The sequence below is a fragment of the Vidua chalybeata genome, chromosome 19 (genome assembly GCF_026979565.1).
Source record: "Vidua chalybeata isolate OUT-0048 chromosome 19, bVidCha1 merged haplotype, whole genome shotgun sequence".
Lineage (NCBI taxonomy): Eukaryota > Metazoa > Chordata > Aves > Passeriformes > Viduidae > Vidua > Vidua chalybeata.
The window spans coordinates 5,807,606-5,821,690 of record NC_071548.1 but is presented as its reverse complement, the minus strand read 5'-3'; the positions used below and the strand labels follow the sequence as shown (position 1 = coordinate 5,821,690).

The following is a 14,085-nucleotide window of genomic DNA, read 5'->3' as shown; positions in this document are numbered from 1 at the left end:
ATAATGAGGATGTGGAAGGAAGATTATTATGAAAAAGCTATCATCAAAGCCTGAGATATAAAACAGCAGTGTAATCAGAGTCACAAATTATAGAAATACAGGGTGAGTTTGTTAAAATTGTCATGGCTGTGCAGGACTGACAACCCGGGTTTAGTCTTTGGGGGCTGCACTGGTTCCTGGTCCCTGTGCTCGCCTCAATACTGGCATGAGCATCACTGGCTTCAGACTGTCCTGGTGCTGTCCCAAATCTGAGGTTTCTCCCTGGTTTACACAGCACTTAAAGCACATTTCAGCTTACACAGATATCCTGGAGCTGGCTTGGACCAGCCTAGCGCTACCCTGGCAGAGAAGACATGGGGGCAGTTAATGGGGCAGCCCTGCTGCAAAAAACAGCCAAGAGCAAATTTGAGGAGTGCTACAGGCACTTCCCTGACTCCAGGGGAGCCATACCCTCAAGGACATTATTACTGGAATAAAACCACAACACATTAAGCCAGGACATGACTTTACAGGGAGTTGCACCATGGCACAGCTGGCCACAAGGCAAGGGATAATTTGCTGCCCAGGAAGAAGCATGCTGCAGTGGTGGAGCAGGAGCACGCTCCAGCATGGTAAACCAGGCTGAGCCAAGGAGCAGAGGAGTCAGGCTCCCTTAAGGGCCAGGGACTGGCAAATAGGCTGCTGCATTTAAAGGTTGTATCCTTTTCTCTGCATAGTGGGTGCAGAGATCCAGGTGATCTCCTGTGCTGGTGACCTTCAAAGATCAATTTGCCAGATTGAACAAAGGTTGGGTTTCGAAGCTGTCACCAGGAGCAGACAAGGAGCTTTGTACCTCTTCTCACTTGAGCAAGGGAACATTTTTGCTATTTGAGAGAACTGGGCAAAGGAACATTTTGCTCTTCGAGAGAACGCAGCAGTGATTGTCCCTTTGGCTGAATGGTGGGGGACATTTACAGACAGAAACAGCTACAACAATAACAATTAAAAATGAAAAGCATCAACATGGAGAGAGAGAGATGATAAAAAAAAATTTCTTCTTGCTATGTCCTGGTATGATTCCATTAATTTAACTCCAAACTTCAAAAATAGTAATGATAATAAAAACTGTTCTGTTTGTAGGGCTGCAGTATATTATAATACACATGTAATAAACCTCAAATAATATTTGTTCAACACAGAATGCTTTAAAAAATCAGAGATAGTGTGTAGAAGCACAGCCCATACAAGCAGACTCTAGTGAGGAGTTTTAGGTTGTATTTACCCTTCCAACCAATGCCCTGGGCAAGATATAAGGGTCCTCTCTCCTTATGGGTGTTCTTGAACAGTGGGAAAAGTTCTGAAAGGAGCAGGTGAGCCTTACAGGTCCCCCACTCTGAGAGGTACTAGGCGACATGCACATCCACTCCAAGCTGGACAGCTGGATTGACAGTAGGATGGAAAAAAAGTTTGAGCTCAAGCCTATATGCCCCCTCAAAACCTCCAGCAATGCAGGATGTCTCATGGAAACTCCCATTGCGACGAAGCAGACAGCAGAGACCAGAAAATATGTACTTTAAAATACGCAGAGCATTGCAGGGCTGGAAACTGGAAGAGCTCCATGAATGCATACCATGAAAAAAGATAATTGTGTCACTAATCTCTTACCAGCCTGTGTAAGTTTTCAGGAGGGGCCTTTAATCTGAATGACAAACACGGTGAAAACTGTTTCAAAGAGACTGTCATAGCAGTGATTCCATCCGCAGTGCCTGACTCACACCTCAATTCCCACTCCTGCATGAATGCTAACAATGCTTTTTATTTAAGCCCTTCATTTAGAGGGTTTGTTGTATTAAATTACACCATGGCTACGGAAACAAAAAAAGTAAAAATAAAACAAAAACAAAAACAAAAAACCAAAACAAAAAAAAACTAATATTTTACCCTACTTTTCTCCCATACCACTTCTGTCAAGGTATTGCTGTCCACCTCAGAAATCAGATTCCAGGATCTGGAGGTCCTAAAACTTGAGAAGAAAGCAAAGGCACAAGCATGAGGACATTACCTCTGTCTGGAAACCCTCTACCAGGATGGCCACCAGCAGATTAAAGAGAACGTAATTCCCAAATGTCATGAGAGCGATGAAGTAGAGAGCAGCCCAGGATGAGGTGGAGGCCATGCCATTGTAAAGGACCTTGTTCCAGTCTTCCTGGGTCAAAATCTGCAGAGGAAGGGTATCAGGACTATTGAGATACTGGAGGATAGCATGCTGGGTATCCACGCTCTGGATAGGCCAGACAAGCATCCTGCTTTTAGGGTTTCCACTGTAGCTGTAACCACAAGAGGATAAATCCCTTCTGAGTCAGAGAAGAGAGAGAATCAGAGAGATTGTGATTCCCAACCACCAGTAAGGACCTTGTGCAAATTGCCCTGTCCCCCATGTCCAGGGACAGCAATAAGGGAGGGTAATATCACACTGGTCAGATCTTTCCTTTGGTCAGCCAGAATGACTTAAAGTCCTTTACAGATCCCAGGGTTAAAGGGCCCAGAGGTGCTAGAACAAAAAACTGGATGTATCGGCTTTAAACCAGATTCCATTATTTGTCAAAATACCACTGCAAATGGTTCTGATCTCCTCCTTTCCATCCCTTCCCTCTACATTTACTTTCACCCACCCAGTCCATACCCTGCAAACACAAGAGCCTCCTGACTTGGCAGCCCCTCCTCACCAGGGTTCTGATTTAGTCTGGAAAACAGTCTGAAAGCCCCCATAAACCTGCGCTTGTGGTTTTGGGTCATCTTCTCTCCTCAGCATGGAACTTCACTAAGCTCTCTTGGATGTGCTGGAAAACAACCCCAGTCTTTGCAGTCTCAAAACACCCATCAGTTGTGGCATTTTCCATTTTGTACCTGGAAAACAGTGACGATGGCCCAAAGCAAAGAGTCAAAGTTCTTCCTGTCGGGCAGAGTGTCACCATCCCGCTCTGAAGCGAACTTACAGCCAAAGAGGTGCATGCCCAGGATGCTGCAAAAGACAGGAAGCAGGGGCTCGACAATAGGACCACCACACAAATCAGTAATCATACAGCAGGGTGACTCTGTCCTGATTTCACCTGAGCAATTCCTTTTTATGTTTTTTTAATAAAGATGGATCCTTTGTTCGCTGAAAAACATGCCCTGAGATCACACAAATCAGCTGTGAATTTAGGTCAAATCTGTCAAGGAGTTTCAACCAAAAAGTATGTCTGCCCTTTATTTTTCTTCTGCTTCATTTTTTGTAAGTCAAAACATTGTATTTCAACATTTTCTAAACAAAGTGTTTTGACTTTCTGTTTTGCAATGACACATTTTCAGCAAAATATGCTTCAACTGAATTAGGAAGACAAAAAGGGTTTCTGTGAAATGCCTGAATAAGACATATCAGGGGACTCAAAACAGCTTTTTCAATTTTGACAGAAGAACAGATTACCTTTCATTATGGATAGATACTAAAAGAATAATCTGCTTTTCCCTGCTTTCTGCTAGTAACCTAAATAATCAAATTATTTACAGCTCTACTGAGCACCACACCTTCAAATGGCAGTTTTGGAGTCTCACGGGAAGATGGGACATTATGCCCTGGAAGAGACTGTCTCTCTTTAGCCTTCCCAGTGTCTGCATTGCTCAAACACCACAGTTGGCTGTAGAAAGAGAAAGGCTCTTCTCAAAATCCAGACCAAAATCTAAAAATACAAGGCTATGCCAACCCTGTTTCTAACATTTCTACTTGTCTGAAGACGAGGCTATGAAAAGGCACAAGCACCATCATGTCTGATATTCCTTTAGGAACATCATCCTCTTGGCAATGTTTTTATCACCAAGCTTTCTAATAGTTGATAAGTAATGGGATTGCTGTCTTGGGGTGATGTCAAGGAATCATCCAACCTGAAAGATTTTCTTTGTAAACCATTTTGCAAAGAAATCTCATTTGGCTAACAGAAAATTTAGCAAACCACAGCCAGCAATGCTGGTCCTGGGACCATTCAGCTCAGCCATGTTCTGGTATGGACTCTGTCACCTCCTCATCCCACCACAGGATCCCATCTAAAAACTCAGAGCAAGCTCAGGACAGGGAATTGGAAACACTCACCTGAAGATGAAGATGAAGAGCATCAGCAACATGCAGAAGGTGGCCACGTTGTCCATGGTCTTCATAAGGACAACAAGCTGGCGTTGCAGGGCTGGCATGAAGCGGACCAGCTTCAATACCCGCATGAGACGAAAGGTGCGCAGGACCGAGAGCCCCCCGCCCTGCTGGCCCACAATCTCCCACACGCTGAGGAGGACAAAAAACGTCAATGAGAGATGACAGACAAAGCCTAATTGCAAAGGCTGAGAGGAGGGGCAGTGAAAGGAAGGTGAAATTCAGAGAGAAGAGAGATGGAAAGCGGGCAAAGATGTGCTGCCAATGCCTGCGGTGATCTGGACTCTGTCCAGGCTTGCAAAGAGCAGAGCCCTACTTGAGTGTCAAAAATATGCCTGGAAATCAGTGACTGCAGCTGCAGGGGCAATTATAGCCTTTGCATGTACCAAAAAAACAGAGATATTTAATCGGGCACTGGTTGTGCCATTTGGATCCCAGACTGTCCCAGGACATTGGGACTGATAGCTTTCTGCTTGGGCCTCTCTCTAAAATGACTGTAAAATAATCCCAAGATATGTATTAACAATCATGCCTAAGTGCATTAATTACAGAGAGAAGTGGAAAGTGTCACAGGAAGGTATTTATGCCAACTCTCCATTACTTTCTGTTTAATTAAACACCCAAATGAGGAGAAGCACACATAAAGAAAGCTCAAGGTTTGTACCTAATCACCACAATGATCCCATCAAAGATGTTGTATGGATTCTTAATGTATCCAAAAGGACCATAAACAAGGACTTTCAACAGCATCTCCAGGGCAAAGAGGCTTGTGAAGACAATGTTGCTGATCTCCAGGGCATTGGTAAGTTCCTCTGGCTGGGGAAAGAAAAGGAGGGAATTGAGAAAACAAACAGCCAGCTCCACATCCAAAAATCACACGTGGAAACACAACAAGCCCCGATACTGCAAGTGTAAGAATACTAATGATGCTAATGATGTGGCAATAGCTCACTCGAAGCCCAGGAGATGGAAGGAAAATACCTTCAGAGTGTTTAAGCTTTAGAAGTCTATTGTAAATTCAGCTGGTAAATCTGGACATGGACTTCAGGTTAATTAGAGCTTTAGGACCACCTCAGGAGGTTTAGGCAGAAGTGGCATGTACTCAGGCTTAATGCTTTGACATCTCCCACACTGATTCTCCTTATGCAGAAGGGAAAGTCAGACCATTTTCGCACATAAATATCCCTTTAGGGCCTATCTTTTTATTTAGTAGCTCATCAAAAGATTTGAGCTAATATTTTTCAAAAGCAGAGATCTGAAGTGATATAACCGGAATGGCTCAAAAAAAAAAAAAAAAAAAAAAAACCTCATTCTCAAAAGAAATCTCATTATCAGCAGCCCCAAATCTGCAAGTGAGAAAGGGCCTGATGCTGGCATTCCAGACAGGCAATCTGACTATAGAGTTATAGAAAAACCACAAACACTTAACAAACAGACTCCTGGTAGTCTTAGACCTAAAGTAATACCTTTTATGGTTTTTTAGCATGTTTCACAGAGGGTTCCCAACAATGCCTGCAGATGCCCAGTGCTTCACTTTCCCCGACAGGTGGGCAGGCATTACTGGAAAACATATGGCAGAAGACAAAACCCAGTGGTGTAGTCTGTGTGGGATCAGTCAGTGGCAAAGAGAGAATCCACATACCAGATCACTTCTCCCCATTTAACCCCAAGACACAGTTGCAGCTGCTTGTTTCTTCTGAAAGGCTTCATTAAAATCAGGAGCTGACATCCTGCTGGCAGATGGTGGTGGGGTCACATCAGCGGCGCTGAGGTGGCACGTGGCAGTGGGCTGGCACAGCTCATCGAACACCTCACACACAGTGGCTGCTAGGTTCCCCTGGGGTAGTTTGGCACTGGCTGGTCTAACTTGTAACCACTCATGTGGCTTTAGATGCCTGGGCCATCAACTTAGATGCCTGGGTTATGGCCAAATGTGCATGCTTACAGCAGCCACACTACAAGCAGAAAACAATGTGCAACACATACAGTTGACTGCACCTTTCACTTACATGAAACACATTCATGACTGGCAAAAAACTTGCTGTGACGGACCAGGAGCTGCCACACCACAGCACAGGATGTAGAGTTTGACTTGAGGTGACCCAACCCTGATATGATGGCAACCACAAGAGTAGAGACCTCAGGGGGAGGGTCAACACTTGGTCCACTGTGCTTCAGAGCCTCAAAACACACAGTGACACAGGTCCACTGTGCTTCAGAGCCTCAAAACACTACAGTGACCAAGGGGTTCATAGATACATGCTGGCAAAAAACACAGATAAATCCATGTAGGCATTCAAATATTTGTTTCCAAGGGTTAAATTACCCAGGCCTAGCCTTTGCAGCTCAAGTTCATCCAACCCAACTTGAGGGTAGATGGGGACACAAATTGCTGTGATGTTATCTCAACATGGTAGTGAATCCCTGAGGACTTACATGGATAATACCCCTGCACAGATATTGGCAGGAACTTGTGATGACACAGGATAGCAAAGGAAGAAAAAGCAGCATTTAAAAGAAAATGTAATAAAAAAGTAAAAAAAAAGAGGAAAGAGGGTGTTGAACACAACTTATACCTCAAACATCCTTGCTGAAGAACAGATCCCTTGGCTAGAGCTTGCCAAACACACCACTCACACAGCCCAAATCACCTGCCACTGATCTACAGCTAAAATACAAACGCTGCAGCTCCCAATATTAAATTTAGCCATGGTTTAATGCCGTAATACCTATGGGAACACTCAGATACAGGGTAATAAACAGGCCAAGAACTTATATGTCAAGCTGCACCTCAGGACAATTTGAAATAGCTATAATTCTACATTATTCACAAAAAAATGCCAACTCATTCATGAGCGCCTCAGTGCCGAGGGAGGCTGTGCTGTTATTAGTACTGCAGTGATACAGCTGGAAAGGAGATGTGTTCCTGGAAGCTTTCCTTCTCATCCATCAGCACCACTAACCTGGACCCTGAAGGCTGATTTCCACCCTGTATTCCCCCTCTGCAGTGGTACAGTGAAATCCAACTGGCGCCATAGGCACAACCCAGTTAAACCCCTTACCCAACATCCCTTCCTCACGGGGGCTGACATGGAAAATCCAACAGCCCTGGAAGGGATGACACGTTAATAGCATGGATTAATGAAACTTTGGACTTCATGGGCACTTTCTGGTCACAGATGTTGTTGGAATGTGCAAATCCAGATGGGAGGTGCTGGCAGGGCATAGCTGGGTGATATGGGGAGGCAGAGGGGGAGCAGCACTTACATTGCAATTCTCTCAGGATCCTCAGCACACACGAGGGGCTGTGACCCCTCTGGCCCATGAAATTTCCCTCCCAGACCATCCAACTCAGGAGATATCCAACACCCAAATAGCCCTGGCACTGGCTTGTGAGGGCTATGGCACTGGCTTGTGACACAGCAGCAAAAAATCTACCTGCCTCCCATTACTTCACCCCAAGAAAGCTGCTCCACACACTCTTCCACTTCTCTTGAAGGAAATAGTTTTCAATATCTGAGACACTGGGCAGACATAAGAAAAATGAAGAGTGGGAACTCCTGAACCAGAGGTGAGAATTAATATCCAAAAATCTAATTGGTCAAACTGGATTGAAAGAGAAAGGGAAAACTTCCATGTCATTCATCCAGGAAAAGAGAAGATCCAGAGCAGCCAGGAGCTCTGCAGGGGTGGGTAAGCTGAGCATCTACTGGAAGCACACTCCACTCTGACCTGGCTGAAATCAGCTGAGTTATTTTGCTTTGGGAAACTACATATCTCTAAACAGTTGATGTGGGGCGATGCAAATTACTTGGGGGATTTCACAGCCATCTGTGAAGCAGGGCATCCCCTCAAGACCCTCAGTCCCACTCAGGGGTCCCCAGGGCAGCTCATGAGTCCCCTGAAGCAGCTCATCATTGCTTTCAAGGGACACAGAGCTGCAGCTGGTCCATGGGGCACCCCTGCCATGACACCACTGGGATTTATTTGTACCAGGAGAGGGGGGCTGTGATCATGATCCTGCCCCGGGGAATCTCAGCCAGGCAGTGGGGATTCAGACCCTTCTAAGAATGCCAGCTATGGGATTTTCATTCGGCCACAGATGTATAAGATAGTAAGATTTTTTATAAGATGCTTCTACTCTAGAGAAATCACAAATATGTCTGAGATCTCTTTCCTGAGACATCATTATAGTACAGCAGGAACATGATTTTCTCTCCCATGGGAATTAAAATTATCATCCCATCCCAAACAAGAATTCAAAATTTCAGACTTGGGAAATAAAGACATAATGCACAAAACCGTTCTTCCCTCTATTTCAGTCCCCATTCCTTTATCCCTTTGCTCTGTACTGTAAATCAACCAAATTTAAAAAACATAAATAGAAGTCAGCTTGAAGAAGAACACAGAACCTTTTGTTCCCCAACTGTCATTGGGGAACCAATGGGAACCATTAGGGAACTAAACCCCCAACTGGACATTTCAAACACCTCAGACAACATATTCCAATAAAGTCAGGGGTTTTTTTTGAGGCCAGTCCACTGAAACTGCTCCTCTCCCACAAACCGTTTCAAATGTGATAAACTGCCATTTTCTGACAATAACTGTCTAATCAAAAAACTATTGACCAGCTCTAGACATGATGTACCTAAGAGGGTCACTGACTCCTAGCACACAACCAGCTCCATGGATCCTCACTGGGCTGGGAGGAAAATAGCTGGCAAAATCATTCAGATTTTCTCTCTAGGGCCACAACACAGCAGCTGGGGGAAGTAACATCCTTCCTTTGACTAAATGATATATTGTGGGAGAAAAAAACCTTCCAGGACCACCCTAAAAAAGACATTTTTCAGGAAGCAGAAACTGAGGTGCAGAGCCTGGGGTTTCTATGCAGCACAAAGCCTCTGCCCACCACCCCCATTACAGCACAGCTGCCACAGCCTCAGCTTCTCCATTAAAAGAAGACTCTGCTAATTCTCTCATCAGTAGCAGCAGTGCCTAATTAAAAGGAAAGCATCCTATGATTAAACGAGCAACAGCCAGCAAGAGCAAGATCCAAGTGTAATTCAACTGTGCTACAAAACACCAGCTCTGCCAATGAGCCCTCAGTAAATACTGAATTTTGTTTACAGGACATCTTGCCTTGCTAGACACACAGATATGTTGTCCTGGATAAATCATTCCCTGTTAGCCTTCTGTTGTGTAATGTCAATTTGTTGATGTACCAAACAGCACATTGACAAGTTGTGGCAGTACATGAAATCACAGCAGACAGGGCAGTGCTGCTCAGAAAACACGGAGCACCACTGGGGCAGCGGGAGGATGTGAGCCCTGGGCACCCACCCAGACCTGACCCTGCCTGGCAGGGAGCAAGTGTGACAGCCAGGAGGGCATGCTCTCTGCACCCTGTCTGGAGGATTCAGGCAGGGCTATCTGGCACCAAGCAGGGCACAGCCAGGGGGGATGGGAGGAAGCAAGGGAAGATGTCCCCAGAGTGCCTCAAGAGGTGTCTCAAAGCTGGACTAGCACCTTGCCCTTTTTTGGCATTCAGAAATAGGCTGTAATGCATTTCTTTCTTTTTTCCCTCCTATTTTTAAAGTTGAGTAGAAGTTCATGAATAAGATTTCCAATGGCAGAAGTGACATACTCCATTTCTATCTGGGCACATGCACACAGGGCTCCAAGGTGTCCCCGGAGCAAGCAAGGCTGTGGGCACTAAGTAGGGAAGAAGGTGAGGACAGGAGCTGGGGCCATGCAAGCCCCGGGGCCTGTGTTACCCAATTTCTGAAAAACAAGCCCTGCTGCTATATGAAGTGCAACCAAGTGCCCCAGCAGACAGTGCCCAGAGCTTACAAGGCTTCCAACTCCTGCCTTCCTCCAGCTGTGACCCATTTAGGGCACAGGGTCTTCATCATCATCATCATCAGACCTGCACCCAGTGCTGTGGGTATGGCTGGCACAGATCCATTCATCCAACACTCCCCTTGTCCAGACAATGAACTCCAGGCTGCAGGCAAGCCTGGTCTTGTCCAGCCTCTGCTCCTGGGATGCCAACACAAAAGAACAGAACCATCCCAGGGTCTTTCCTCTCTATCTTGCTAACAATAAAACAGAAAACCTCACTCTGTCTCACCACAGTGCAGAGCGAGGGATGGAACGACCAGACAGAAGGCAGATCCCTCCGGATCCCAAGGGATATCTTTGAGATATCACTCTGCTTCTGTGAGCGTATCCAGAAGACCATGAAAACTTCTAACCCATTCAAACTGCTGCAAGAATAAGACCTTTCTGAAATCATTACCATGGCAACTAGAAAAAATAACACAGAAAGAAAATAGCGACCTCAGCTATTTCACAGGAAACACCAACAACATTTTACTGACTCATCACTTGCAGATTTCTAAAATATATACATAAGAAAGAAAATCAAGTGGGTCACACAAAGATAGGATTTTCAACTTGACACTGCTCTGTTAAGATCCTCTCCACCCTCCATGTGGGTGCAGACACATACCAGGTCCACCCCAGAACAGAAGCCAGACCACAAGTCCTGGGGCAAAATGCATGAAATTCTCATGAACAGAAGTGGTTCTTAATTAACAAAATGAGGTGCCCTTTCTTTGCTCTCTCCCACGCTCAGTTCCCCATGACTGATAGCTCATGGCTGTGTCCTCACTCAATCCACAAGCCTTCTCCATCCATTGCCCCTATAACATCCATATTATTCCCCCTATATCAGTGCACCCACTGAGCCACGACCATCCAAAATACCACTTCAGTTCATTTCAGTAAATACAGCTCCTGTTGGCTCCGGAGCTGCTTGCGACTTTATAAATAGAAACTCAATCCTAACATATTTTCAGAAGTGACATTCATTGTTTTTGGGGCTCCTTAAAAGGTATCAGGCTTTAACTACTGTCCTGTGTCCAGCAGAGCAAACCTGAGCCGTGCTTAATCGGGGTATGATAGGCTTCCTCTACTTGTCCTTTGCCAACTTGGTTAAAGAAAATTTGGAAAGTAGCAGGATTGCAGCAGGATTGCTCCTCCTGGGGCTGGAGATATGGAAAAGGGTAGCATGCTCATTGCTCAGTGGGCTGAAGAAGGACTGCTGGGATGTTCAGGATTTATAGGCATTTATTATAAGGAAATAACTTCAGACAAGTTAACAAGTCCAGTTACATCCCTTCACTGCCTGGGAAAGAAGGATTTTCTTATGGGCTGAATGGAGGCTGAGTATTTCATGCCACAGAAAGTAATGCTGTAAGAAAGAGAGGAAAGCAGCTTTCATTTCAGAGAAATCAGAGCTGTCTGCACAGAAGGGATTACCCTTCCATCCCTTCTGCTAATCTTATTTTCCACCCAGCCTTCCCCATTCCAATCAACATGTGTCCCTTCCCAGCCCACATCTGCAAAGAGAAGGAGCTGAGTCCTGTGGACATGGAACCTCCTGGTGGAAGACCTTCCTCTCCAATACATCTCTGTTGAGGAACCATGGCAAAAAACTGAATTCCCTGGCCCCGATTGCCCATACGTGACTGAGTTTCCAGCCCCTGCCTGTCTACCTTGAGAGTGGGTGCAAATGAGGGGATGAGCCCCAAATTGGATGGAGAATTTCATCAACCCACCCCTGCAGGGACTTTCCATGAACCATGGCTGCCCAGACCCATAAACAGGGCCTGCAGACCACACCCTCCTCCACCAAGTCCTGCAGCTGGGTTCTCTTTATCACTCTCAGGAGGCACAGCAGATATTCTTGCCTGGAGTCCTTATCTCTCTCTGCTTGAGATTTCTGGATGAATATTATCCCAGGAAATGCAAGATAAACATGAACCAGCTCATCCCTCTGCTCAGGTTTCGCAGGAGCTTAAGCTGAACAAAAGCTACATTTCTACTTGGTCACACCTTGTAAGTACTTAAGATTTAAAGCCCTCTATTTCTGGTTAATCTAAACCAAGTTTGAAACTTATCTCCGCATTAGTACTTGAGAAGGGACCAGGGGGAGGGAGGAAATAAAAAGAGGGAAAGAAAAATGCTGTCACTGTAGAGCTCCTGCACAGTTCTGCTGAACCTGGGTTTCTGATGCTGGTAACGCTATCTCTAATGCTGACAGACATCCATGGGGGAAAAGCTGCTCGTTTCCTAACATCAGCAAAAAAACCAATTATAACAAAGAGCTGAAATCAAGCAGAGATGAGGGAAAAAGCACTCGGCTTCTGCCCCTATTCCTGCTGGGGGCTGAGCAGGGTGGGAATGGGCTCTGTGAGGACATGAGTGGCAGCAGGGCAGAATCATGGGTGCCAACAGCATTGGGACAAACTTCTACCAGGAGAACTGGGGAAAAATATGGACTGATCCCTGGGAAAACACCAATAACCAGAAGTGCTTACAGATGAAAGTGTTTGTGGTGCAAGCTGAGGGTGCTCCAGATGCTCTAGCTGAATTTCCTGGATCCCACCCAAGGGGAACAACCACAATAATCAAAGGAACAGAAAGAAATGTCTGGCTATCTGCATAGAGCAGTGATTTTTCATCCATACAGGGATGAAACAAGTTTTGAAAGTGCACATCATTTTTCCATTTCACCTAGCTGGAGTCTCTTCTCAATGCTGCCTGAGCAGAGATAACATGAGGGTATGGATGGCAGCTGAAACAACAGCTGTAATGATAGGATCTAAGGAAGCCCAAGTATTTCCAGCCTCTGAACTGAATTAACAGGAAAGGACTGACACTTATGATTTCCCAGCTAGGGAGCTGAAGAAAACTTTAGCAGGTGTCAAGGAATCTATACATGCTCATCCCTAAAGCATGCAGAGAACTGATTTATCTGATTAAAAAAAAAAAAAGAATCTTTCCAGTTGCATGAAATTTCATTTAATTTTGAAATAATTTGGTCTCCAGAACCAGGATAAAGTCTGCTTTGTAGGCACAGCCCATTTTTTAATGACTAAGAGGACCATGGCATTTTTTTACCCCTGGAAGTGGGTCAATTAAAACATGCGAGTTTCTACAAGACCTCATAAACCATTCCAATCCCTGAGAAGCAGAAGAACCCCAAGGTCCATAAAAAGAATTACCCCCACTAACAAATAAGAGAACTGGTTTTGAAGTTGGTAATCCTAGCGATTAACAGCTCTGATGACTTCCATTAGCTTTGACTCCTCCAGCCTCCAACAAGAAGCCATTAATACGAGTAATTTCTGCGTAAGCAGGAGCTAATTGAATACAGCACGTGCAAACCCATAGGGCACCTCATTTGCCTGCTGTGGGAGTGCCCCTTTCAGCTGGAGTGTCGAGGAATTAAGTTGACGGTAGCTCCAAGCCCTACATAGGGCAAAGCCAGCAGGCGCTGAGGGAGGGAAAAGCCTCGCTGAGCTGCCAAGGCTTTGATTGCTTGGCTAAGAGCAGCTGGCACAGCGCTGGAGAGATGTGTAATGGAGTTAAATAGAGATGTGGGATGTGCACCTGAGTGGAAGTGGAGATACCTTTATAGGAAGAGAAGGCAGTGCATGAACACGAGACCTTGTGAGCTCCTGGGAAGAGCCCTGGGCAGATGGAGGTTTTCCAAGGAAAGGCTGTTTCATTGATTCAGGGATGCACGCACCTGTGTAAGTGCCCTTCTAAAACAAAGCCTAATGAATCAGACTCATATGGGGAAGTATCAAATGAGAAATTTCACCACAAAGCTGGTCTGTACCATTCAGTTGGAGTGAGACAGCCAGGGTATAGGGTTAAGGAGTACAGCACCAGTTTGCATCAGTGTGTGATGCAGAGAGCCCCTGGTGCAGCACCAGCTGGGACATGGACATGGGACAGGTCTTTGAGTCCTTGCACTCACAGGAAACAACTCAGAAGAGATACAAGAAATACCAGAAATATTTTACAAAACAAAAGGATTCCCTTCCTTCCTGACCTGGGGACCTGGCAGA

At 45.4% G+C, this 14,085-nt stretch overlaps 1 protein-coding gene across 1 annotated transcript in view; it reads right to left on the bottom strand.

The window, feature by feature from the left end:
• Positions 1 to 14,085, bottom strand: part of CACNA1G (calcium voltage-gated channel subunit alpha1 G) — a 142,728-nt gene that overhangs the window by 58,863 nt on the left and 69,780 nt on the right. Inside the window, exons 11-14 of the mRNA XM_053960060.1 lie at positions 4,824 to 4,975; positions 4,106 to 4,291; positions 2,887 to 3,001; positions 2,042 to 2,197 (exon numbers count right to left, since the gene is read on the bottom strand). Of these exons, the coding sequence (XP_053816035.1) occupies positions 2,042 to 2,197; positions 2,887 to 3,001; positions 4,106 to 4,291; positions 4,824 to 4,975 (609 nt within the window). The remainder of the gene's footprint in view (positions 1 to 2,041; positions 2,198 to 2,886; positions 3,002 to 4,105; positions 4,292 to 4,823; positions 4,976 to 14,085) is intronic.